General features: G+C 38.9%; 1 protein-coding gene across 1 annotated transcript in view; it reads left to right on the forward strand.

Annotated features, from left to right (window-relative positions):
• Positions 1-6,833: 6,833 nt before the first annotated feature.
• Positions 6,834-26,627, forward strand: part of LOC149245244 (geraniol 8-hydroxylase-like) — a 54,185-nt gene continuing 34,391 nt past the window's right edge. Inside the window, exons 1-2 of the mRNA XM_089455563.1 lie at positions 6,834-7,739; positions 8,216-8,673. Of these exons, the coding sequence (XP_089311689.1) occupies positions 6,840-7,739; positions 8,216-8,673 (1,358 nt within the window). The 5' untranslated portion in view covers positions 6,834-6,839. The remainder of the gene's footprint in view (positions 7,740-8,215; positions 8,674-26,627) is intronic.

The following is a 26,627-nucleotide window of genomic DNA, read 5'->3' on the forward strand; positions in this document are numbered from 1 at the left end:
ATGAAGAACTTGAGCAGATTGAAAATAATAATACTTGGGAGTTGGTTCCTAGACCAAATGACAAGAATATCATAGGGACAAAATGGATATTCAAAAACAAGCTGAATGAAAATGGAGATGTTATTAGAAACAAGGCCAGACTTGTTTGTAAAGGGTATGCTCAACAAGAAGGTATAGACTTTGAAGAAAATTTTGCACCAGTTGCGAGACTTGAAGCAATAAGAATGTTTCTTACTCTTTCTAGCTTTCAGAAGTTCAAAGTATACCAAATGGACGTGAAATATGCCTTTCTGAATGGAGACTTGGAAGAAGAAGTGTATATTGAGCAATCAGATGGGTTTATCCTTGGAAATGATCCAAAACTTATATGCAGACTCAAAAAGGCTCTCTATGGCCTTAAACAGGCTCCAAAGGCTTGGTATTACCGTTTGGATAAGTATCTCCATCAACAAGGTTTAACAAAAGGATCAATAGATAGCAATCTACACATAAAAATTGACAATGATAAGTTGCTAATACTTGTTGTGTATGTTGATGATATCATCTTTGGTAGCAATGAAGAAGACATGAGTCAAAACTTTGCCTTGATGATGCAAAAAGAATTTGAAATGTCCCTGCTTGATGAGCTCACATATTTTAATGGTTTACAAATCCAACAAAACGAAGATGGTATTTTTCTATCACAAACCAAGTACCTCAAGCAGATATTGAAGAAATATGGGATGGAGGATTCAAAACCAGTATGTACCCCTATGGTAGCAGGATGCAACCTCAGCGAAAATGATGAATCAACAGCAGTACATCAACCAACCTATAGATCCATGATTGGTAGTCTGCTCTATCTAACAGGTACCAGACCAGACATCATGCATGCAGTGGGAATAGTTGGAAGATTTCAAGCAAATCCAAAGGAAACTCATCTTCAGGCAGTTAAGAGAATTTTCAAGTATCTTCAAGGAACTCAAAACTATGGCTTATGGTATCCTAGAGATACGTATCTCACACTTCATGCATATACAGATGCAGATTGGGTAGGAAGCGTGGATGACAGAAAAAGCACTAGTGGTGGTGCATTCTTTATGGGTTCCAGATTAGTATCTTGGTTTAGCAAGAAACAAAGTTCAATTGCATTATCTACAGCTGAAGTAGAATATGTGGTTGTTGCATCTTGCTGCATACAACTTCTTTGGATGATACAAACATTGCAAGACATTCAAATCACTTGTACTCCACCTATCTCCATCTTTTGTGATAATACAAGTGCAATCAGTATTTCAAAGAATCCAGTCATGCATTCGAAGACCAAGCACATACCTATCAAATATCATTTTCTCCAGGAACAAGTGCTTGAAAAAAAGGTCAAATTGGAGTATGTCCCCTCCAAAGAACAAGTTGCTGATATACTCACCAAACCACTGCCCAGGGAGACATTTGAATACCTCAAACAGAAGCTGGGAGTAGTTGATGCATCATCTTACTGTTGAAATTATCTGTTTCAGAGAACAGTGGTTGTACACGAGTTTCATGAAGCGTATCCGCGTACATATGCAGGTTTCTGTGGATACAGTCGCGTATATGTTGGTTTGAAGAAAAATAGTGGGGACAGACTCAGGATAAAAAGAGTCTGATATGGGTCTGACAGAGACCATCTGGCACAGGTTCAGGGGGAGCATATACTTCTAATAATGCATTGTTGGAATTATCTTAGAAGATCTTGGTTCAATTTCACAGTTGTTTCTATTTCAGGTGGAACAGGTGCAAAGGGAGATCATGGTTGCCAGTCTGAATGATGATTGACAAATGCTTCTAGTTGCTGATGACTATCATAATCTTGTCTTAGATATTTCGTCTCTATGTAATTTATTTCTTTTTTTATCAAGGTCATGTAACAGCCTATGTTGGTTTCCCCACTATGCCTGGGATGGATGATGTAATATTCTTGTTTTATCATGTGTAAACTATTGGTGTATCCCCACATGTTTGGGAGATGGATGTATGTATAGAGTCTTTGGTGATAGGAAGGTCATTTATGATGTATAAAGTCATGTTTCTTCTTGTAGAACATCTTTTTGCAGACCTTGCCTACAGTCAGGGGGAGCATGGATAACACAGCAGAGCAGAGATTTCAGCATGTACTCAGGGGGAGCATAACCCTTTGCCCTTGATGACAAAGGGGGAGAATGACTTTCAGTGACTTGGGGTTGCCATCAAGTCCAAAGGGGGAGATTGTTGGCATTATGACACAGGTTTGGTGCTATGACACAGGTGTTGTCCTTGATGGCAACTCACTCCAATGACATATCACAGTTCAGGCTCTAGAATGAAGGAAAAAGAGATATACGTAGGTTCCTCTTAACCAAGGAGCATATACACGTGGGATAGACGATCAAAAGGCGCATATACGTATGCACGACTTTCAACAATGTAAACTTTGAAACGGGAACTATAAACTCAAAACGGGAACTCTGGCCAAAAAATCCCAAAAAAACATCAAAAACAGTGCTAAAAACGAAAAGTTTGTATACTGGAACGATGATTTTATTTTTTAAGGGTCAATTTTGAACATGTTTTAAAAATGGCAGTGACTACGAAATTTATATGAAATTTTCGTGCAAAATATAGCTTCAAAACGAAAGAGTGATGATACTGGAACGATGATTTTTTTTTTTATGGTCAATTTTCAAACTTTTTAAAAAATGCTAGTAAAACCAAATTTTTATGTGTCAAACAAAGTTGTTTATGAGGAAAAAAACACATTAATGTTTTTCGTAGAATATCATTTTTCTTTCCTTAGTATAAATTCAACGTGTTTTCAACCATTACATGCCATGGTTATTACACCTAAACATAGATGGACAAATTTACCATATCACATCAAGCACATTTTGCTGATTATCCTTACTTTAATTTTGACCATGACAAATTCATAGGAGGCTAGGATTTCGCTAAAAAGAGGAACTGGAGTCAGATTACAATGAATCTCCTCTAGTGACCCTCGCTAAACTGATCACCCTCTCCATAAAATATGTTCACAAAAAGTTCACAAGGAATCCCAGAAGCAAGTTTCATTTGTTCTAAAGCAACTCAGTTACAACTCAAGAACCTTATTACTCCCTCATAAATGTGTTCCTGAAAAATGAAGGTAGGATAACTTCATTTGCTATCAATAAATCCAAAACCTAGATGCTAGAGGATTTTCTCTCAAGAATGAAATAATTGGAAAAAACAAGCAAGTTCCCAGAAGATAACTCTAGTGTCAATCACAATCCTAATAATGCATCATCAGGGAAATCATACCCCACATGTAGGGAGAATACAATGAGCTACCTACGACCACTCGATTTACTTTGATTAGAGTATCTAAGGCCATAATAATAATCTATTTTAATTTCTTTTCCAAAGCTTTAAAGGAAGGTCACTGTCATTGTCATCTTATGAACCACAATAATAACTTTGATGGCGTTTTAAATATAGTTACACGGTATTTTGTGTTTGTCTTATTTTGTTGCAGGTGACTCATGAGGAGCACCGGATACTAATACCACAATGGGAAACACAACCAAAATTAGCAAACTAAGTTTGGACCTCCATTAACATCAATTACCACTGAGAAAGGATTACATTTATCAAATTCACTTCGAATATCTTAACAATAGCATAAAAACATCTCCCTTGGCAACAATTCTAAAAAGTCAATTAGGTCAAGAATTTACACCCAATATAAGGAGACACCCCTATTAATATGGTTATTCAGCGCGTTTCTTCCCCCACTATTATCAATTAGATGTTACCCATCCTCATATCTAAATAAAAGAAAAGGGAGAAATAAAATAAATGAAAAGCACCCCAATGGGGGAAGTAACGAGGGATATAAAAACCTTTTATGGGACTATGAACATCTAGTTGCTAGTAAATGCTTATTATTTCATTGTGGTGATTACATTGTAGACATAGAAACTCATTAATATTGGAAGAATACTTTTATAAATCCTTGAGTCATATTTAAGGAGTCAATAATAACCCTAATGACTTCACAACAAACCCTATTACCAACTATCTTATATCTAACATTGACTTCACAACACATCCTATTACCAACTATCTTATATCTGACATTTAGTCATTAATTTGATCTTATATCTATCATTTAGTCATTAATTTGATTATTTTCTTATTATTCAGTTATATAATTGTATCATATTATGTTTGATCCTAAATCAAATATTTATCAGAGTGAGGAAAAGATACTCCAAACTATACTCACTAGAAACTACAGTAAATAAATGGTAAACCTACATGAATAAAACAAAAGTACAATGCAATTTAATTGATCAAAATAAAATAAAACTACAATGCAATTTAACTCATCAAAATAAAACAAAACTACCTTGCAATTAGATTGAGACTACACTTACTGAGAAATCAGTAGGTGTATGTGTAATCTTTAAAATATCCAAATCGATTTCCCATGTTGTATAATCTATGGGTTTATCCATGAAATTCTCACCATATTCCAAAATCGACAAAGAATGGATTTACGAGACTAATAAATCATATTGTGTTCCATTGATTTATTGTATCTAGCTTCCTTTTAAGATGCTTATGGGCTCTTCAAAAAAAATTTCTCTTCAATAAATAAATATTTGACATTTTCACCATTTATGACAATCAAATTTCCGCCCTCCTCTATTCTTATTTCATTACCTTCTTTTTGAATCTTGAACATTGGTTTTGTCCCATCCTCTTTTTTCTCCTTAGATATTAGCACTTCTAGGTTTTCTTAGGCTTCCACCCCCTTATTTTATCATAGCCATATTTCCTTATTTTCACAATACACCTCTTAAAATATTGTGCCATGGAATATCAATCATCTAAAAGGAACTTTCCAATAGTCCAAATGTTGATTGAATATTTGTTTGCCCCATTACATGGATATGTCCTTTGGATGGAGTTCCAAACCAACTAATAGTTGAATAAATATCCTATCCACCATGGTTCAATACTCTTATTCAAGGTTGATGTATTCCAATGAAGTCCATTTACAATAATTTCCAATATATCTCTCATCTAAAGCTCCATCGAGAGACCAAGAAACAACATCCAAACTAGTCATATGAAGAAGGGTCTAGTTTGAGGATTGAAAATTGACCTCCAACATTTTAGAAATATCATAATAGACCCCCAAACCAACAAGTTATTAGAATAATTTCAATATCCTTCTTACTTTTGAATTTGAATGAGAATCATTCTTACATTATAATGTGGAATTTTTGGACATATTCGAGGACATCAAATGAATTATCTTCTGACCACCTTCATAAAGATTTTCATTTAACCTATTTTATGATAAGGAGCCTCATGACAACTTTCTCTATAATAATTTTAATTACCTTCATTCCTACATCTCCTCTAATGGCCAATTTTAATTTATTTCTTGTCCTTTAACAATTCCTCATTTTCTTAACACCTACTTATTTCTCAATATCTCTCATTATCATTTCTCTTTTTGGAAATCTCGACTGTTCGTCTCTTCAAGTAGGTAGCCACACAAAGAAATTTCCCTTGCAATGGAAGGTAGTAGATTCAACGTAGTTGTAACACTGGGGAGGCCTCTTCTAGTAGGTCACGGGAAGAAAGGAATGTACCTTCATGCACCAGTTCCTCAAATGGCACCAGAACTCCCACCACTTTTAGATTTAATGAGATGACCTGGAGAGGGTCGAGTAGGTAGACCTATAGATCTACTCACTAACCATTTCCAGACTCATTTCATTACCATGTAAGAAAATTCCATTCTAGAGCTTTAGTGACTTCGTTCTGCACTTCTTTTTCAGATTTGATGAGAAAAACAGAATATGTCGCATAGTACTGCGAATGTTGCAGATGACAATTACTAATAGTGGACGTGGCAGTCCAGATCGACGAACTATTAACAACAAGGATATTTGCAGAAAATCATGGACAATGCCAAAGAAATGTCGGAAATGAATGTCAAAAACTTTGCATAAGAGGGATAAAGAAACATGTTTTCTATGGGAAGACTCGGCGAAGGCGATTCTGAGAATTGTCGGGTGATGGGGCGATTCTGAGAATCACCCCACCACCGCCCCGCCACCACCACTGATTTAAATACTTCTTAATCGAATTTCTTACCACAGAAAAATTCCCCAAAATTGTTCCTCTTGGACAAATCTTAAATGTCCATTAAATTCACAGAATTTGTAACCATTAATTTTCTTGCAGATTTATTGGATATATAATTGACTATATAATTAATATAAAATGAAAAAATATTAATTAAATACATTGAATCCGTAACCGTTTAATTTTGGTAGATATACATTGCATTCACAGAATGTAGAAGCTAAAGATCATAAATATTTGTTAATTTTGGTAGATATACATTACATTCACAGAATGTAGAAGCTAAAGATCATAAATATTATCTAATTATTTTTGGATAAAGATGATGTATTTGATTCATGTTCTTTAATTTAAAAATACTTTGAATAACAGAATATTGTAACCTGACAAAAAACCAAGAGGACAAAATGTTTAGTAGAACAGTAATAGGTCGCTTGGAACTCGAGTGGGAGAAAGCGACCTTTGTATAAACAAATTTGGTGTCTGGTAGGCAATGCGTGTTTTCCACTTTCCAAACAACCATTCAAAACTATTACCTGCTTAGTTGGCTTAGATAATTGTTTTATGTCCAAATGAAGATTGAAAACAAGATCGTTGGACACCCTTGGGTGGTTTAAATTTTGTATCTTATTTTGGTTTTCATGGGCCAATGCAGTGAATGATTTTCTGAAGCTGTTTGATTCCTGGTGTATTCAATGGAGATTGCATCAGTGTATGATTTTATAGTAGTGGGAGTGGGAGTTGTGCTGTTATCTATTTTCCTCCTCTACAACAAAAAGAAGAATAACAAATTGTCACCTGGTCCTCCTAGATGGCCCATCATTGGAAACATCCTTCAGTTGGGTGACAAACCTCATGAATCTCTCTTTGGCCTTGCACAGAAATATGGGCCTCTTATGTCTCTGAGACTGGGATGCAAATTAACAGTTGTTGTTTCATCACCATCCATGGCAAAAGAGGCGCTGAAAAACAATGACCAGACCTTTTCCAGCAGGTCTATCAACATGGCTGCCAGGACATTTGCATACCAGGGGACTAGTCTGGTATGGAGTCCTTATGGTCCTCACTGGCGGTTGCTCAGAAGGATCTGTAACGCTGAACTATTCTCACCCAAAAGGCTTGATGCCCTTCAGCATTTGAGAAGTGATGAAGTAAATAGGACCATTAGGTCTATCTTTGAGGACTCCATTGAGGGACAGAGTGTGAATATTGGAGAGAGAGCCTTTCTAAATTCACTTGGCCTTGTGGGCAGGATGGTTTGCAGCAGAAATGTATTTCACCCAGGTTCTAGAGAGGTTGCAGAGTTTAAGGATATGGTATGGGAATTCCTAAAGTTGGCAGGAACTCCAAATTTATCAGATGTCTTCCCTTTCCTGGAGAGGTTTGATCTGCAAGGACTGAAGCAAGGAATTAAGAGCTTGGCCAGGAGGTTTGACAGTCTCTTTGACAGGATTATTGAGGAGCGTCTAGGAGAAGATGATGATAATGATGGGGCAACTGTTCACCATGAAGGGAAGGATTTTCTAGAAATCATTCTGGATTTAAGGAAGGGTGGCACACAATTCACTTTGGAAAACATCAAGGGAGTGCTAATGGTAAGATGTTTGAGTAGTGATAGCTTCCATTATAAAATACTTACATGCACATGGAAGCCATTATGTATTTTTAAAATTTACAATTGAGTTAAGTTTGATGTATATGGTCAACCTCACTGCATAATTACATAAGTAGAATTCTCAATCGTGCACTGTATAGCCACATAAGTAGAGTTCTCAATCATTTTTAAATTTTTATTTTTTTATATATTAGATTTGTTAATGGGAAAAAGAATTTCAAATTATAAATTCATATTTTTTAAATTTTGCAATACTAAAAATAATATTAAGAATTTAATTTTAAGAACACAAGAATTAAATAATATTAAATTCGTATGTGAAATCTCTTGATGGTGTAACTCCAAACCAATTTTATTATTATGATTGAGCCAATTCTATGATCTATAACTTGTAACCCACTTTCTATCTATAAAACCTTACACAATGTAAACTAAATATAGTGATTATGCTGGCAGGACATGTTCATTGCAGGGACGGATACAACTTCGGTAACAGTTGAATGGGCAATGGCTGAGCTTCTAAGAAAACCAGTAGTAATAAGAAAGGCCCAAGTAGAGCTGGATGAAATCGTTGGTCAAGACAAAAGAATGGAAGAATCATACATAGTAAAGCTGCCATATTTACAAGCAATAGTGAAGGAGGTCCTCAGATTGCACCCAGCAGCTCCACTGATAATTCCACGAAGAGCAGATAGCTCTTGTGAGATTGGTGGATATGTTGTCCGAGAGAACACACAAGTGTTTGTGAATATATGGGGCATTGGAAGAGATCCTAGGGTTTGGAAGGAACCTTTGGAATTCAAGCCAGAAAGGTTTTTAGGGTGTAATACTGACTATAGAGGCCAAGACTTTGAGTTGATACCATTTGGTGCAGGAAGAAGGATTTGCATTGGGCTTCCTCTGGCACACAGAATGCTTCATTTGGTTTTGGGATCTCTCCTTCATTCTTTCAATTGGTCCATCTTTGGAGATAGAGAGTGTATGTTTAGGGGAGAGAGAGAGAGGCAAAGAAGGAGAGATGGAAGAAAGGGGGGAGAGGAGGATAGAAGAGAGAGGGAGGGAGATAGTGATAGAGTTGGAGGGCGGAGAGAGAGGGGGGATGGTGAGCACCAGTATTGCAGCAATAATGTTGCAACTCCTGGGCTGCCTACTTTACTCTTATCAACTCGGTAGTTCGTAACAAACTTGGAAGGGACAGTGCTGTATGCACAAATACTAGTTCTTACTGCAGGCTGTCACTTGGTCATTTGGCGCAAGATCAATAGGAGATCAAGCCATCTTCTATAGATTCTAGAAGAAGCTCTATATGTGATGAAAGGAAAGCTTACTCTATAGAGGCTACTCTAATTGCAAAAAGGAAAAAGAATAAAATGTGAAGTAAACCTAGCAAACCCTACTTAACCAACTAATCCTACTTTTGCAGAAAGCACTATGAAAACCATGAAATAAATTCCATTACCTACTCAAGGAAGTAAACAACATCTACTCAAGTTGTTTCTAGAAGTAAATGAGCAAAAAACATCTTTTTGTATTTTTATGTGAAATTGACATGCATGTATTTTATTGTGTGTGAAGGTGGAAGCGAATAGGTGGTGTTGAAGGGCGACTTTGGGGTTTGAAGAGATGTAAGATGGTATATATGGGTCCTAGGAGGTCTCGGGTGGCCTTCTGGAGGCTTTTCCCACACTCGACCTTCAAAAGAAAGCCTACAGGAAAATCTACAGGAGGACACAAGGGATCTACAGGAGGATGCCGAGAGCAGTTTTGAAGGTTTTTAGGGTGTGAGAGCGGGTGGAAAAGGTAGCTGAAGGTTGGGATGATGTGTTAGGGTGCCTAGGGTCCACCAAGGATCACTAGGAGAGGGAAAGATGATTGGGAGAGAGGAAGAAATCCTATGGAAAAATGCAGAAAACTAAGGCAGATTTGAGGTGAACTTTGGGCGACCTGTAGGGCATGGATCAGGGAGAGAATGTGATGGCTGATAGGCTGACCTACTGTAACAATAGATCTGTTGCAAAAGAACTGACAGTCAACCAATTAGATCAAGCAAGCAAGGAAATGAGTACATAAAAAAAAAACAAAATTTTGCATCAAGCTAGTCTAAATTATGAGCTACGGAAGTAAATGTTGAAAAAATGCTACAAGGAGAGAGAGCATGGAAGAAGACTTATTGCAAAGATAGAAATGAGCATGGTGAAAAATATCTAAAGCAAAACATTAACCTTCTAACAAACTGCAAACACTAGAAATCCTATCGAGAAGGAAAATCTGTGTTTTTGGGGCAACAAGAGGGTCTTTGCCTCAGTTCATGGTCGCAAAGGGAGGAAAAGAGACCAAGGCACTGTTGCTAGCCTTTTGAATCTTCTTTCTATCACTGCTTAACCTGTTACAAAAAACACAATTGAAACAACCTTCTAAATCACCAAAAGAAACCTATTCTTAACCAATAAAGAAATTCATCTAAAAACAACTAATCCATAAACTGAAACAAAGCACATAAATACAAACAAGAGGATCTTGGCTGCTTGGATTGGGCCCTAACCCAAGAGTTTAAGCCCTCTGAGGTAACTCAATGCTAGCTCAAAAAGGATCTCATCTTTATTATCAAAATAGTAATAGGATTACATGAAACTGTCACCAAAAGTAAACTCGAAGTTGAGCAGAGTTTTACAATAGAAAAAGTACAACAAAAATCCAAAAAAAAATTGACCCTAGTGAGGCCCTAGGCCTCTCTACTTACACAATTGAAGCTCCCAATAGCTTCCATAAAATCAGGGAGGCTTGGCTCCCAAAACTCGAGATAAACATAAGTTATCCTCCACTTGCTCGGCTGCCTCCTAGTGCATTGATTTGGTTGTTTGTACTCCGATTTGCATGAAGGGGAATTCGAAGTGGGGAGCAATAAATGAGGGGGATTCCCTCCTATAAATCCTCTCCTTTGTCCACTTTGAATTGTTGCTGCCAATTTTCCATTGAATCTTTGACTTTGTCTTCAAAATTCAACAAAAATATGCATTAAACACATATTAGACCTCATGGCATCATAACTAACTCAACTCACTCCATAAGCATAAATATAATAAAAAACATGCAATAAGCTAAGAGAATGGTTGATTTAACTATGTTAGGAAGCAAAATGAGCCCATATAATTACCCATTTATGGGGCTCATCATCACCCGCCTACTGAATGTGTTGCTCATCCTCTAAGCAACTTAGTCCTTCTCCTCATCTTTGATGGCCCTGGTGGCCTCTCTAGCATCCCAAGATTTTGATGTTGTTTCCTCTTCCTTGTCATAGAAACCTGCTTTTCTGTTTATCTCTTCCCATTGCCTCTTCTCTTCTTCTTCGATTCTCCCTTCTAGCATGCCTAACAGCAATGGTGGACTTAGTTTGAGGCCAATCCAATTGACCTGCAGCCTTTGCATTGAGTGCTTGTACATTGGCACTCTCCTTAGTGCTTCCTTAATCTTCATTGGAGAATGATATTCCTTGATCTTTAGACTGTGTGGTAAGGTGTTCCATCTCCTCATACATGCATGCACACAGTCATCCCCAAGTAACCTTTCCATGTCCTCAAAATGTGCAATGGTCTGTGCTTGATCATTTATATATCTGGGGGAAATTTGAGGATTATTTGCAAGCAGCTGGTGTGTGCTGATGAGAGCCATGGGATCTGATGGCGTAGCTCTGATCATTAGTGGCTCATTCTGCTCTCTGATCATAAACCTTTTTACTTCAGTTGCCCTTAACTCCTCATGGTTCATCCATGAAGCCATGGCCATTATTTGTAGGTCCCATAGCCTAGCATTGGGGTCCCACACATTCATGTCTGTGAGGGCCATGTTATGCAGGTAAAATTCTGCCATTTTTTCCTTATCTTCTGTTGTGCTCTGGTTACACAAGTCCATAAATTGTCTATAATATTGAAAAGGCATTATGCCTCTTTGTGCCAAAGTCTTGATCTGAAATTTTAGCCCTTGGTCCTTGAGGTATAATCCATAGAATTTTCTGGTGTTCTACATTGCAGTGCCTCCATGGATAAGCTAGCCATGCATGCCAGCTGGGTCTCTTTCTCCTTCAGCTGCCTTCTTAGCAATTCATTTTCAGTTTGGAGTTGGCTTCTTGCAATTGCCTCCCTATGTCTGATAGCATTTAACTCCCTTCCAATTTCTCTAAGCTTGTTCTCCATGTGGCCAACATCCTCAACTCCCTTGGATTTGGCTATTTGCATCCACCTATGTGTTCTTGTTCTTTCCTTCTCTAGTTCAAAGAATAGTGGAATTGCAAATGTTTGTGTAATTATCCTTCCTCCTTCAAGAAGATGGTAATAGGAGGCAAGGCTAGGCTGGGGATCAGGTTATTGTGGCTCTGTAGCTTCCTCCTTCCCCTTTGGCTGCTCTTCCATTGTTTTCTCAAGCTGTTGGGTCTCTTGTAGCCTTGATAGTGTCTCCTGTAGAACTGTCTGTGCCTCCTGTAGGACTATTTTTGGGTCCTGTATTTGCACTTTTTCCTTCCAGGTGGAAGATCTAGGAGTCCCTCTTTCATATCTGATAGGTGTTTTAGAGGGAGATTTTTCCCCTTTGATAGTGGGTGAATCTTTAATTGTAATTGGCACTGTTGAAGATGGTTGGGGTTTCCCTAATTTGATCCTTGTGCTTTTCCTGGCCTTGAAATACATGGAGGCTTGCCTTTTTCTCTTTTCTTTTGGATTAATTGGTGTGCTCAGGGCTGTGAGGGCAGTTGCTGCCTCCCTTTCCAGGGTCTCAGGGGACCCTTCTCTTTTTTTTGCCTCTGCTGCCTCTTTTTCTCCTCCTTTTGCCTCCTTTTCTATCTCTATTTGCTTTGTTTCTTCCTTTTCTGTCTCTTCATCCTTCTCCTCTTCTATATTAGTTTCTTCCTCCTCCTTTTCTTGTCCTGCTGAGTCATCGGTTGCTTCACCTTCTCCCCCTTTTTTCTCTTCTTCCTCACTGCTAGAAGGACTGATGTCATAGGTGAGGGCCTTTATGTCATCTTCTACTGTCATGTTTATGAAGACTTCCCATGCTATAGGGAGTGTGAATGTATGGAGGGCTTCTTCTACTAAAGTTTTGATTAACCCATGGTGAGCCAACTGATCTGGACTCCCTGCCTTAAACTTAATGCTAGAGTCTATGAGGGACTACAAGAGGAAATAGGGGATGCTGAGTCTCTGGGGTGTTGGAGTGTCCATGCCATATCTTAGCTCATGAAGATTCTAAAATGGTAGCCATAGACTATGTTATACCTCCCCTCACATGAGATATATTTGATGATTTGGTAACTAACTTCATCCCAAGGGTAGGGTATGCTTGTCCTTCTAATGCCATTTTTATCTTCTACAAGATGTTCGTTTTTTTCGAAGAAGTTTTTCTTGGCAACCTGTCCAATTGGTTTTTCATCTTTGCTCCAAGGTAATCCAAGAGGAAGGGTAGTAACCCTACTGATAAATTATGGGGTTATTTCCATGGAAAGACATCTAAAAGTGACAGTGGCATGGGTTTTTGAGTGAGGAACTAAAGAAAGAGAAATTTCCTGAGAAATTTCCTCATCAAACCCTCGGAATTTCTCAAAAAAGGTCATCCAATTTTCCCTTGTGAAAATTGCTACTACTTGGGGATATTCATGGAGCCTGGTTGAATTAGTGGGCTTCTTCCTCATGAATCCTCCTGTCATTGTGCTTATATCCCTTTTGAGCACCAAATATAGAGATGGAGACAATAATTTTTGAAGAAACAGAAAAATAGAAGAACACTGTGTTTTTTTTTTTTAAAACAGGCAGATTTTTTTTTATGTAATTCCTCTTCTTCTATGGACTCAATTCCTCCTTAAAATGGTATCATTCCTTGCACATATTGATAATCAAGGTGGGTATGTATGGAACCTACCTCCTCAAGCCAGAAATCGATCAAAAAACTTGTGGGTGACATCTTCGGATGAGTGCAGTCAACTAGATGAAGGTGGCCAAGTTATCTGGCCACCTTTTTCTCGTTCAACCTCAACCATCTCATTTTCTCATGCATATATTTCAATTACGCAAATTCAAACATAGGAGCACGTTAGTCACTTACCTGTGAGTTGAATGTATGTGTTGTGAGGTATTTTGGCTCCTTTTACTACTGCATGCTTGTTATAGACATATTTGGGCACTGCAACCCCAAACTCATATGTCCATAAACTAAGGGCTCCTTAAGTCCCTAAAAGTTTTGTTTCATACCCTAAAGGATCATGGTCAACTGATTACATCATTTCCTAGAAGTTCCACCTGAAAAAATACTCAGAATTGGCCAAAACTGGACCATACAGACTGCTCCATGGGCAAGGTGCGATGCATACTGACTGCCTAACTGGCTAGGTGAGATGCATACTCAAATGCCTTCTGTGGGGTGCGATGAGCAAGAATAGACAAATGGCAGAGACAGTTTTCAAGGTGGATGATCATGGAATCTTCCAGAAACTTCTCCTGTGACACTTGCCTCTCTGAATTCACCCAGGGATGAGTAAGAGATCATGAAATCTCCAAGTGGAACCAAGAACTATCAGTGGAATGACACTAATCAAAAAACCAAAGTTGACTCACACCCTTGCATGACATCTATAAATGGATCCCTCATCTGGGAGATCTGGAGGCTGGAATTTTGTATTTTGTAAGGAAGTGTTGTTGGTTTGCTGAGAAGAGACATTGCATTGTTGGGTGATTTGTTTGTTCATGAGGTGAAGAGGGCTTATACAACTGGGAGGATGATGCTGGATCAGATAGCTGGGTTGTAATCCTCTCTTACATTACTATTAATAAAGTTCTTTGAGTTTTCCTCCATATGATTTTGTATTTGTGAATCTTATTGTTTATGAATGCAATTGTGTGATCAATGTGTTTCTGATTCCACATTGTTTATGATGTTTTAGATAGAGATGCTTTGATAGTTTACTGTTACTTTGACTCTATAGGTACTCTTTGAAGCGGGACAAGTAGGAGAGGAGTGGAAAATTCTATCAAGGAAAGGAGAAATCAAGCTAGGATCAAAGTGAAAGATCCAGGTTGGTCCTCTCTTCTTCTCTTCCATCTATCACACTTAAAGGAACTCTTAAAAATATTTCATTGTTTGTTTCTAAGATAGCTACCCGTCTTAGTGGGACTGGCAGTTCGAATCGACACTAGTTTTCCCTGAAACAAAATGGCGACTCTACTGGGGAATGAATAGTTTGTTTTGTTTGTTTATTGTTTGCTTTATAAACTACAGAAGGAGCCTGAAGTTAGCCAGCTAGCCTTCGAAACGCTTTTTCTATGCAATTACAAAGTAGATAAACACTGCTTCAGTCAATCTCCGAGTTGATTTATGAACTGAACGTCTGACTTACAAAGCATCCTAAGTGACCTTGTGGTAGCTCAAAACCTCATCAGATCCTACCCTTATGCTTTGTGTTTACTATCCATCATTACTCAGCCTAAATCACTGAACGTAGCTGCAAATTTTGAGCAAAAACCAAGCTCAGTTTCGCTCCCTGGCCCATCGTACTATTTGTAACTGTGCAACTTGGATGCATCGCACCTCCCGTGTGTTGCAGGTGAGATGCATCCCTATTTCCGTGTGTTGCAGGTGCGATGATTGAGTGAACTGTGTTTTCTTCTCTGAAATTTGGTTTTTTTCTCTTTGTTTTCAGCTTTATTCAGTAGTTTTGCTGTGCATGATCAGTACCTTCTTGCTGTAACCATCTTCCTTCACATTATTTCAGCCTCCATCAGTTAGGAATTGTAAATGTTTGTGTGTATGTGTCAATCATTTACAATCTTCCTTTGTTGAAAGTAGCCTAATCGAACTGTCGTTTTTGATGCAAGTGTCGTAATTGTCATTCTGAATCAAAAGAAGAGTGTTGTAAAGTCTTCCTCTTCTAGATAGTTTATTGTACTTTTGTCATTGTAATTGATTTTGAAATTATTAGTATTTCAAGTGTCGAAAATAGTTTTAAATTCGAAATCGAAAAGTGTCGTCTTAGTCTTCCTTTCGTTTTGAAAAGAAAAATTGTTAGTACTGTTGCTTTGAAAGAAAATAGTTTAGATTTGTACTTAGCTTTCTTTTTTGTCATTCACACATTAAGAAAGCTGAAAAAAATACATGCATGTGCATCTGCATTTTTACTGCTTGCTAAATTTGATTTAGGAAAGTGCATTTAGTGTGTGCTCTATGCTCTCTGCTGAAAGAAAAATCGTTATCTTCTTTCCTTTGTAGCTAGGATTTTTCATTGTTAAAAGAACATAAACAACTGTTTATCATTTTAGATTGCATATTTAGGAATTTCACATCTACATCACGTGGTGAACCTTGAAAGACAAACTTCTAAGCAAGATCAACTCTAAAATAAACCTCAATGAACATAAAAACGCTTTGGAATCTAACACAACACATCTAGAAGTCTAGGCTAGAGACGTGTTCCGGTGTTGTAAAACCTGGTAAATATTGTTTTCATCGAAGGTTGGGTGATTCCTCCTCTTTGATACGACAAGTGCCAGTACGGACTTGTGCTCCCCGTATCGTCGAGTATATATTGGGAGATCACAATAGGCTAATATCCTTTATCCTTAGGAATCTGTGTCTGCCGCCCTATCAATCGTAATGCACTAAACACAACATTCGGGAAGATTGACTGCCATACATAAGTCCTTGGTAATTTCTCTATCATTTATCACCAAGGTGTATTTTGTAGCTTTACGATCGATTTGGTAAACCCTTTTTCTAGACTTCCAGAGCAATCACTTTCGTTCCTTTTCGACTCCTTAAAAGAAAAGGTCCATCTGAGCACTTGTCACTTCAGGCTCATTAAAAATTGAAGGTGACTAGAGTCACCTTTAGCTTTTCCTCGACTCTTAAAAATTGAAAAAGCAAGTTGCGTCAAAACATCTTAAAATTTATTTTAAACGGAATAACATCCTTGTTCCTACGTTGATCCGAGGTTGAGATAATGGAGTCTATCAATCAAGGAATCCCCCTTGGAGGGAATCCTAGTCCTTTCTCCTCTTGGGGAGATATTGGTTCTCCATATATGGCTACATTGTCCCTTCCAGGAATCACAATTGGCCTGCCAATAGGGATTTTCTCAACCTCTATCGTTCAAAACACCGCAATTCCTCAACAATCTAGTTAGCAACCAGATGATACTGAAGTTATCCCTTCGCCTTCTACTTCATTTGTTTCTCCTTCCCCTTCTTCCTCTTTGCTTGGTGAAACTAGTGACACTAAAAACCAAGTAACTGAGAAGAAAAAGAAAGGGAAGGAGAAGAAGAAGAAGCCAGCTAAACAAGGGAACACCAATGCATCATCTGGCGAAAATCCGGGCACTAAAGTTTCCAAACCAAAATCTCCATGCACAATTTGCAAGGAGAACCATTACCATCGAGATTTCCCTTGAATTCCATAGATCTTGACAGAATGGTATCCCCAGTTGCACCATTCGGTGTCATCAACCCCTGACAGTCAGGTTGACAGTGCACCAACAACTAGTGAAAACGAAGTCAATCGACAGAAAGGAAAAGCTAGAGTTCCATGTAGGTTATGTGAGGGTGATCATACTCTTCACCATTGCCCTTTTCTGGATGAAGCCAAAAGCATTTTGGATAACCGTCCTGCTTCACCGCATCAACTTCCACCCAGATACAAGAAACTCTTACCAAATCCTTTTGCTAGTTGAAAACCCGATTGACATAACTCAAGTGTTGATCGAATCGCATATCATTGAAAGTGAACCTTCTGAGTCCATACCAGATCAAATTCAACTAGTCAAGATGGCAGCCGACCCAGTCTTGCTTTTATAAGATCCACCTTCAGATGATATAGTTTCCAAAGAGGATGAGAACGACACTGTTCAAATTCTTTTTGTCAATATAGAGTCTAATGAACTTGGAGGAAATCTGCCCATTCCTTCACAACAGGAAGAGAACCCCCCAGTTCATGAAACTTATCTGGACATTTATCCGGTACCTCGTCCGAGCAGTCTAGTCGTTTTCTTTGATTGGAATCAACTAGTGAAACCTCGCCTTCCATCTAATGTACCATTTCGAATCATAGTACAAGTTTACAAAATGATCGTGTCTTGCACAATTATAGATGGAGGGGCTTCAGTGAGTATCCTTTCCTCAACTGCTTGGAAAGCGCTTGGTTCACCATCGCTTTTGCCTGAAAAAAAATAAAAATAAATAAATAAATAAAATAAATAAATAAATAAATAAAATAAAATAACATTGTTGAAAAAAATAAATAAATAAAATAAAATAAAATAAAATTGTCGGGCTTCAACAAAGGAACCAGTCGACCATTAGGGATCCTTCCAAGGTTACCGATAACTTTGAGAAAGAAAACCATTTATTTGAACGTGATGGTAGTCCAAGGTCCACTAGATTACAATCTACTCCTTGGACGTGATTATATATATAGCATGGAATCCATTGTTTCCACATTCTTTCGAGTGATGTGTTCTCCACATGAAGGCAGACTGGTGCAACTTGTTGACCAGCTTTCATTTCCTGGTTCAAACACAACTATAAATCAACCATCATCCCTAAATGGTCTCTTCGCATCAACAATGTCTTTTCCATCTTCATCCCATCCACCTGATTACCACGAGTAGTTCATTGAGTGTGATGAAGATTAAGGGGCATGCACCCTAGTCTGCTTTGGTAGGCGAACCCAGAGGAAAAGAGAGATTTTCTTGAAAGGTCATAATACTTGGACTGAGTAACATTCCCATATAGGTTATGTGATCAGTCTGATGCGATTATTTCCTTTGTACGATTGTGAAGCTTACAACATTCATCTTTGTACGTTATGTGATTGGGGCTTACAACAATCACCTTTGTCCATTTCGATGGGCAAAGCAAAGGAAGAGTTTTGTCAGTCGACAGAAACAATCCTGCCTAACCGCAAGAACTTCCATTTGGTAACCTAGAAACTCTCCTTTTACTGAAAGACTTGGGGGCATGCAAACCTTTGCATGCAAGTAAAAAGCAACCTTTTATTTTCGTAGTTTGTAGGTTCTTAACCCTTTAACCTCATAGCTCAATCATTTCTAGCTTACATAAAAAGGTCATGAGCACATGTTATAGTAGTGATCAAGCTCATTAAAAAATAAATCTACCAAGAGACATTATCAAAAGACTGGTAAGAGCAATGTTCTCGCAAGGTTCAAGCTTGTTAAAAAATCAACCTACACTGAGCACATGTTGGCACAAGGTTCAAGCTCATTAAAAAATAAACCCGCCTTTGGTAAATAACCTTTTGTGATCACTTTGCTATCTGCCCTTTTGAACTTTGGTTGTGTTCCTTCCATCACCTCCATTTCATTCGGCCGACCATATGCTTCCACTTGATTGTTTACCCTTTTGAGGAACATCTGCAACGAGTGATTCTGATTGCCACCCTCTTCACACTGCCATGTTTTGAGAAGTTCCAAACTTACCTGGAACCAGCTGCTACCCAGAAATATCACTCATTCCTAAAAAACGAGCCTCTTTTAAACTCTTTTTAGACTCGTTAAATATAAAAAGATTGTAGAGCTATTGGCCTTCCCAGCTTGTTAAAGTAAGGGGAATTCTATCCCTCTCATATATTTTAATATTTTTGGACTTGAGGGATTATTAAACAAAAAGATTGAGCGCTTGTCTTTGTCAGCTCGTTAAAACTATCGAAAAGTCATCCCTTTCGTATTATTTTACACTTTTTTGGACTTAAGGGATTATGCCACGAAAAAGGACTGTTGGAGTCTCCTTTTCATCCATTTTCAGACTCTCTAAACAAGAAAAGGACCAAGTTATCTTTTTCGTTAAACTCGTTAAAACAATAGCGACAAACTTGTCCACCCAAACAAGAATGAGTCTCACTGATGCTAGGCTCGCTAAACACAAAGTGACAGGTTTTCCTGAAGGGAAATTATAGACCAAGCATATGTTATCCTCCTCAATCTTGTCAAAAATAAAGAGGTACTGGTCAGCAATGACTGGGGAAAAATGGGAAGAAAACTTGAAGAACTATATTGGTAGCAAGTCGCTCTTGAACATGACACTTTCACTCCATCACCGTGATTGAGTTGGGTTGGGTTTCCGTTCACTGTCACCATTGGTCTGCGGCGCCATCCATGGGGTTAACGCTATCAGTCCATATCAGTGTCGCCAATTTGTTCAAGAGAAGTCATTCAGAGAATTCACCATCCAACAAACGCCTCATCCACTGCATTACATCCACGCTTCATTTTTCATGACCTCCATTCTTGAACCTCATATCATCAGATCGTTTTCACCTCCACAAAAATCATTTGCTTCGTTTCGTGTTGTAGATGTGGGATACATCAAGGCCCTCCTATGACAGGTCACTTCTTGTCGACATCAGCTCATTATCTAAGAAGTTGACTTAGAAACAACCCTTTCAGTACTTTGAAGCTTGCATGCCTCAATGACAAGTTTCGCACTTCCGACGACAGGTTTACATCAATGACCTTCGATCGAAAGACTTTGCGTGGTGTTCGATGTTGGCTCATATATTCACACCACATGAATTGTACTGTAGTACCTTGAGGGTCATCATCATTATCGGTGACTCCTCTCGCGTCTGTTAACAGATTACATCATTGGCTGGTAATTAGGCGATGTCTTTCCATGTTCGACTTTAGAACATCTTTTCACATGGATTGACTTGTACATCGGGCGAAGATTGGACGAGTTTTGAAGACCCCGGATCTAGTTTCATCCATCCGGGCTGCGATATATTTAGGAAAATAAAGACATCAATTGTACACAAAAGTTGCACAAATAGTCATCTAAGCCAGGGAAGATGACGCTTCATGCGAAGAATCACAAATCTGCAACAACAGACGATTGTCCGTCCTATGTACATGAAAATGAATTTATAAAGATGAGCATGGGAATGCCCACCTCAGCTAGATCTTGAAAATAATATGATGATGATTTATTGTATTGTATCTTATACAGGTCACCTTCAAGTTCGAATACCTCGGATCCTCATGAATAAAGCATTTCACCCAACATCAGAAGATTTATGACCTCATGCTTTAGGGGGTAGCTGTTATAGACATATTTGGGCACTGCAACCCCAAACTCATATGTTCATAAAATATGGGCTCCTTAAGTCCCTAAAAGTGTTGTTTCATACCCTAAATGATCATGGTCAACTGATTACATCATTTCCAAGAAGTTCCACCTGAAAAACTACTCAGAATTGGCCAAAACTGGACCATACAGACTGCTCCATGGACAAGGTGCGATGCATACTGATTACCTAACTGGCCAGGTGTGATGCATACTCAAATGGCCTTCTGTGGGGTGCGATGAGCGAGAATAGACAAATGGCAGAGACAGTTTGCAAGGTGGATGATCATGGAATCTTCTAGAAACTTTTCCTGTGACACTTGCCTATCTGAAGTCACCCAGGGATGAGTAAGAGATCATGAAATCTCCAAGTGGAACCAAGAACTATCAGTGGAATGACACTAATCAGAAACCCAGAGCTGACTCACACCCTTGCAAGACATCTATAAATGGATCCCTCATCTGAGAGATCTGGAGGCTGGAATTTTGTATTTTGTAAGGAAGTGTTGTTGGTTTGCTGAGAAGAGACATTGCATTGTTGGGTGATTTGCTTGTTCATGAGGTGAAGAGGGCTTCTACAACTGGGAGGATGATGCTGGATCAGACAGCTGGGTTGTAATCCTCTCTTACATTACTATTAATAAATTTATTTGAGTTTTCCTCCATATGATTTTGTATTTGTGAATATTATTGTTTATGAATGCAATTGTATGGTCAATGTGTTTCTGATTCCGCATTGTTTATGATGTTTTAGATAGAGATGCTTTGATAGTTTGCTGTTACTTTGACTCTACAGGTACTCTTTGAAGTGGGACAAGTAGGAGAGGAGTGGCAAATTCTATCAAGGAAAGGAGAAATCAAGCTAGGATCAAAGCGAAAGATCTAGGTTGGTCCTCTCTTCTTCTCTTCCATCTATCACACTTAAAGGAACTCTTGAAAAGCTTTCATTGTTTGTTTCTAAGATAGCTACCCATCTGAGTGGGACTAACAGTTCGAATCGACACTAGATTTCCCTGAAACAATGCTTGTATTTCGTTTGCTACATGCTATCTGTTGCCTGATGTGTGGTTGTTTTCCTTGTGTAGGTTTCCTCTTGCTGGATCTAAGCTTTAGATGTCTCCTTCAATCCTCGTGGCTGCACTTCTTTTACTGTTGTAGCTTGATTTTAATGGGATCAGCTGTTACAGGAATTCCTACATGAGCTCCTGTAGCTGCTGCTCCCTCTAAAATTTCAACTTATTTCTGTGCTGGGAGCTGTGAGGATGATGCCAGAGATTTAGATGGAGATGGAGAGATACTAGGTAAGTTGCAGGTGAGATTTGAGGTGCTGCTTCCTCTCTTTTTTTGTTTTTTTTTTTTCTTTTACTAAAAATTGGTTTTCTGTGTTTTTCTCTGATAGGAAGGGAAGAAAATGATGATGATGATGTGATGCAGGTGTGGAATGGATGGAAAGGAGGGTTGATAGCTATAAGAGGGTTTACATGTCCTTTATGAAGCTTCCCAGCCCCTTAAAATTCTTTTTGGAACCATTTCTGGCTCTTTGTAATTCCTATAGGAGCCTCCTGTAGAAAACACAGAGCCTCCTGTAGAACACACAGTTTGCGGAAAAAACATAGTGGGGTGGAAGAAAGGTCATAAATGATGGAGAAGAGTGTGGAGGAGATGAAATAGGTGCTGGTGTGAATGCCAGGGCTCTGTGGCATCTCCTCTTGCTCTCTGTGGTCCTCCTGCAACCTGCGATGCACATTAAAATTCAGTTTTCTTTTTCTTTTTTTCTCTCTCTCTTTTTTTTTTTTGAAAACAACTAGGGCGCCTCAAGGAGGTTTTCACCCTAATTGCTTGCCCTGGTCACCTCCAAGGGAGGTTTTCACTCAAGGATCTTATTCTTCTTCTTTTTTTTCTTTTTTTTTATTTATTTTTATATTTTTTTTGACATCACTGGGCCACCTCAGAAGAGGTTTTCAACCCAATGATGGGACTTAAAGCACCTCATGGAGGTTTTCACTTGAGTCCTTATTTTTCTTTTTTCTTTTCCTTCAGTAAGTGGGTGAAGTGGAGGCTAAGAAATGCTCCCCTACCATCACTGTCTTATTCAAATCTTCAATGAACTCTCGCTTAGAGAGGGGCTTCTTGTAAATTTTCAATCGATGTCCATTGACAAGCATGGGGATGGCTTCCTCATCAATGGTTCTGATCAGAACTGAACCATTGTCATTGCATTTTTCCACAGTGTAGGGTCCCAACCATCTTGTCCTCAGCTTGCTTTTGAAGTCTTTATACCTTGAATCATAGAGCAGTGCCCAATCTCCTTCTTGGAATTTCTTCTCGATATTTTTGTCATGACATATCTTCCTTTCAAGCTGAACTACCTCTGTGTGGAGAAGGGCCTGTAATATTTGCTCATCCAATCCAATGAGCTGGAGTAATCTTTCATTCTGTGCATGGTTGAGGTCTAGGTCCAGCTGAGCTGCCATCCTTAGTGTATTGAATTCAAATTCTATTGACAGCAAAGCCTTCTTCCCATAGACTAGTTCATAGAGTGTGAACCCTGTGGTGGTCTTACATGTTGTGTTGTAGGCCCAGGTGGCCTTAACTAATCTGTCCGCCCAATCTTTTTTGTTGCTGCTCACTACCTTGGTCAGAATTCCTTCCAAAGCTCTGTTAGTGACTTCCACCTGCCCATTGGCTTGTAGATGGTAAGGGGTGGAAGTCCTGTGCTTGATTTTATGATGTGTGAGCAGATCTTCGATCAAATTGGAAGTGAACTGACTGCCTTGATCTGTGACCAATTCTCTTGGATACCCGAACTTGTAGAATATGTTTTCCCTCAAAAACTCAACTACTTTTTCCTCTCTTGCTGCTTTGATTGCTTTTATTTCTGCCCACTTTGACAGGTAATCGGTGCACATAATGATGTATTGCTTTTGTTTTGAAGGAGGGTTGATAAGACCCACAAAGTCCATGCCCCACTTCTCAAATGGCTCAAAGGTCACTTGAGGTTGCATGGGCATCTCATCCTTTGGAGTAGGTTTCCCCATCCTTTGACACTGATCACATTGGCTAGTGTATCTCCTCACATCTTGATGAAGAGTGGGCCAATAGTAGCCTACTTGCAATATTTTGAAGGCAGTTCTCTTTGCTGCAAAATGACCTCCACAAGGCCCATCATGACAGGTCAGGAGAATGTCAAAGACTTCCTCCTCCCTGACACATCTTCTCAAGATCTGATCTGGGCCAAGTTTGAAGAGATTACCCCCAATCCAGGTGAAAGGGGTGCTTTTCCTTACTATATTGTTCTTCTCTTTTGAGGATAAGTGTGGTGGAAACTGTGCTGAAACCAAGTAGTTTGCTATATCAGAAAACCATGGAGAGAGTACTGAAATAGCAAACAGATGTTTATCTAGCATTTGGTCATCCACCATTCCTTCTTCACCTGTAGGCAAATTTACTCTAGACAAAAAGTCAGCAACAACATTTTCTTTACCAGGCTTATTAATAATGGTCAGATCAAACTACTATAATAGAAGCAACCATCTAATAATGCGAGCATTTACATCTGGATTTTTCATTAAATATCTAATTGCAGCATGATCAATGTGCATGAAGGTTTGATAGCCTGTGATATAATGTCTGAATTTGTTTAAAGAATGCACGACAGCTAGGAGTTCCTTCTCGGTCACTATGTAATTTAACTCTACTTTTGACAAATTTTTTCGTATAAAGTATATGGCATAAGGTAACTTTTCATCAATTTGTCCTAAGGCTACTCCTATTGCTTTGTTCGAGGCATCTGTGTGAATGTGAAAGGGTAGGGCCCAGTTTGGGCCTATGAGAATTAGGGCAGTTACTAACTTGCTCTTTAGGGTATCTAGGGCTTCTTGAAAGTTTTTGGACCATATGAACTCAACATCTTTGCCTAAAAGGCCAAACAAAGGAGAGGCTAGCTTACTAAAATCTCTAATGAATCTTCGGTAATATCAAGCTAAGCCTAGGAAACTTTTGACATCTCTCACCTTTTGACGAGGTGGGACCCTTTGGATGATGGCAATCTTGTTGGGGTCCACTTGCAGTCCTTGTTGAGATATTGCATGACCTAACACGGCCCCTTCAGTCATCAAAAATTCGCATTTTTCCAAGCTGAGGGATAGGTTCATCTCAATACACTTGTCTAGAACTTTTCCTAGGTTAGATAAAGCTTCCTAAAAGTCAGAACCATAAGGAGTAAAATCATCCAAAAGGAAGGACCTGGTATGTAAAGGTACCCCAAGGACAAGTGAAAATGGTCTTATCTTGGTCTTCCAGGCTGATTTGAATCTGATTGTACCCGCTAAACCCATCTAGGAAGGAGAAAAGCTTCTTCCCCGCCAGACCATCTAACACTTGATCTATGAAAGGCAAAGGAAAATGGTCCTTTTTAGTGGCTTTGTTCAATTCCCGATAGTTGACACAAATTCTCCACTTTCCTTTTTTCTTTTGCACTAGCACCAAAGGAGAGACCCATTCACTGTCAGAGATGGGGTAGATGAATCCTGCATCAAGCAATTTTTGCAATGCTTCCTTAACAATGTCTTTAAGTGTTGGATTCATCCTCCTTTGAGGCTGCTTGACTGGTTTGCAATCTTCCTTAATGTATATGTGATGAGTACATACTGAAGGGTGCACTTCCTTCATCTCCTTATAACTCCAGGTGAAGGCATCTAAATGCTTTCTCAATAAGCTGCACAGCTCTTTCTCATGGGAAGTGGATAGGGATGGATTGATTTTCAAGGTTCTTTCAGGGCCGAACTCTATATTCTTAACATGAAGAGAGGTCGGGTTGGCCACCCAAAGATCAGTTGAGGGGTTGTTTTGGTTTTCTCTCACTATGTCCTCTAATGGTAAGACACTGGGGGGTGGATTCTGAATTAAATTTTCAATCATATCATCCTCATCTTGCAGTTTTCCTCCATGGCAGTTTCTAATGCACAAAGTGGTGCATAATAGACCTCATCCTCATCCTCCTCCTCCAACCAGAGAGGTAGATAATGTTCAAGCAAGGGTTGGGCGGGTGGGTATAGGATTAATTGCTTAGACATATGCCCATTCTTTATGGTCATGTTCCCATCGCGATAGCTGATGTAGGCATCGACAGTAGCCAACCAGGACCTTCCCAGGATGAGAGGATACCCAGTGAGCTTTGCCTTTGGCTAGAGAACTAAGAAATCAGCAGGGTACTCCCAAGAATCAATGGGGACCATCACATCTTCCACAATCCCTTCAGGGGTCATGGTGGAGCGGTTTGCTAGCTGTATTACTGTCATGGTCTTCCTCAAGGAGCCTTGGAGGTTAAGTTTGAGCATTGTGTCCTTTGTCATCACATTAATGGAAGCTCCCAAATCAATCAAGGTATGTGGTATCATGGTGCCATTGATGTGGACATAAACTACTGGGCTTCCAGGGTCCAGATATTTCGAACAGATTACCTGCCCCAACATCAGGTTGGACAATTGTCCTATGACATTGATGGTTGGGGCATCTCTCTTGCGCCTTCCTGGATGCTTAAAGCACTTCTCTTTGATCAACCTATTATATATAGGCACATCTTTTATGGCTTGGAGAAGTCGTATCTTTACACATAACTGTTTCAATTCTCCCAGAAGTTCAGTTTCTTCTGGGGCAAGCTGTGTTGTCCCGGATAGTCTCTCAAGAAAGGGTGGAATTGCTTTAGGTTCACTTTCCTCTTTATCTTCCTCAACCTCCGTAGGTGGAGGTTGGCTATCTGG

This window comes from Pinus tabuliformis, chromosome 7 (assembly GCF_031772625.1).
Source record: "Pinus tabuliformis cultivar Carrire ecotype Pingquan chromosome 7, CPIR1, whole genome shotgun sequence".
NCBI classification, from domain to species: domain Eukaryota; kingdom Viridiplantae; phylum Streptophyta; class Pinopsida; order Pinales; family Pinaceae; genus Pinus; species Pinus tabuliformis.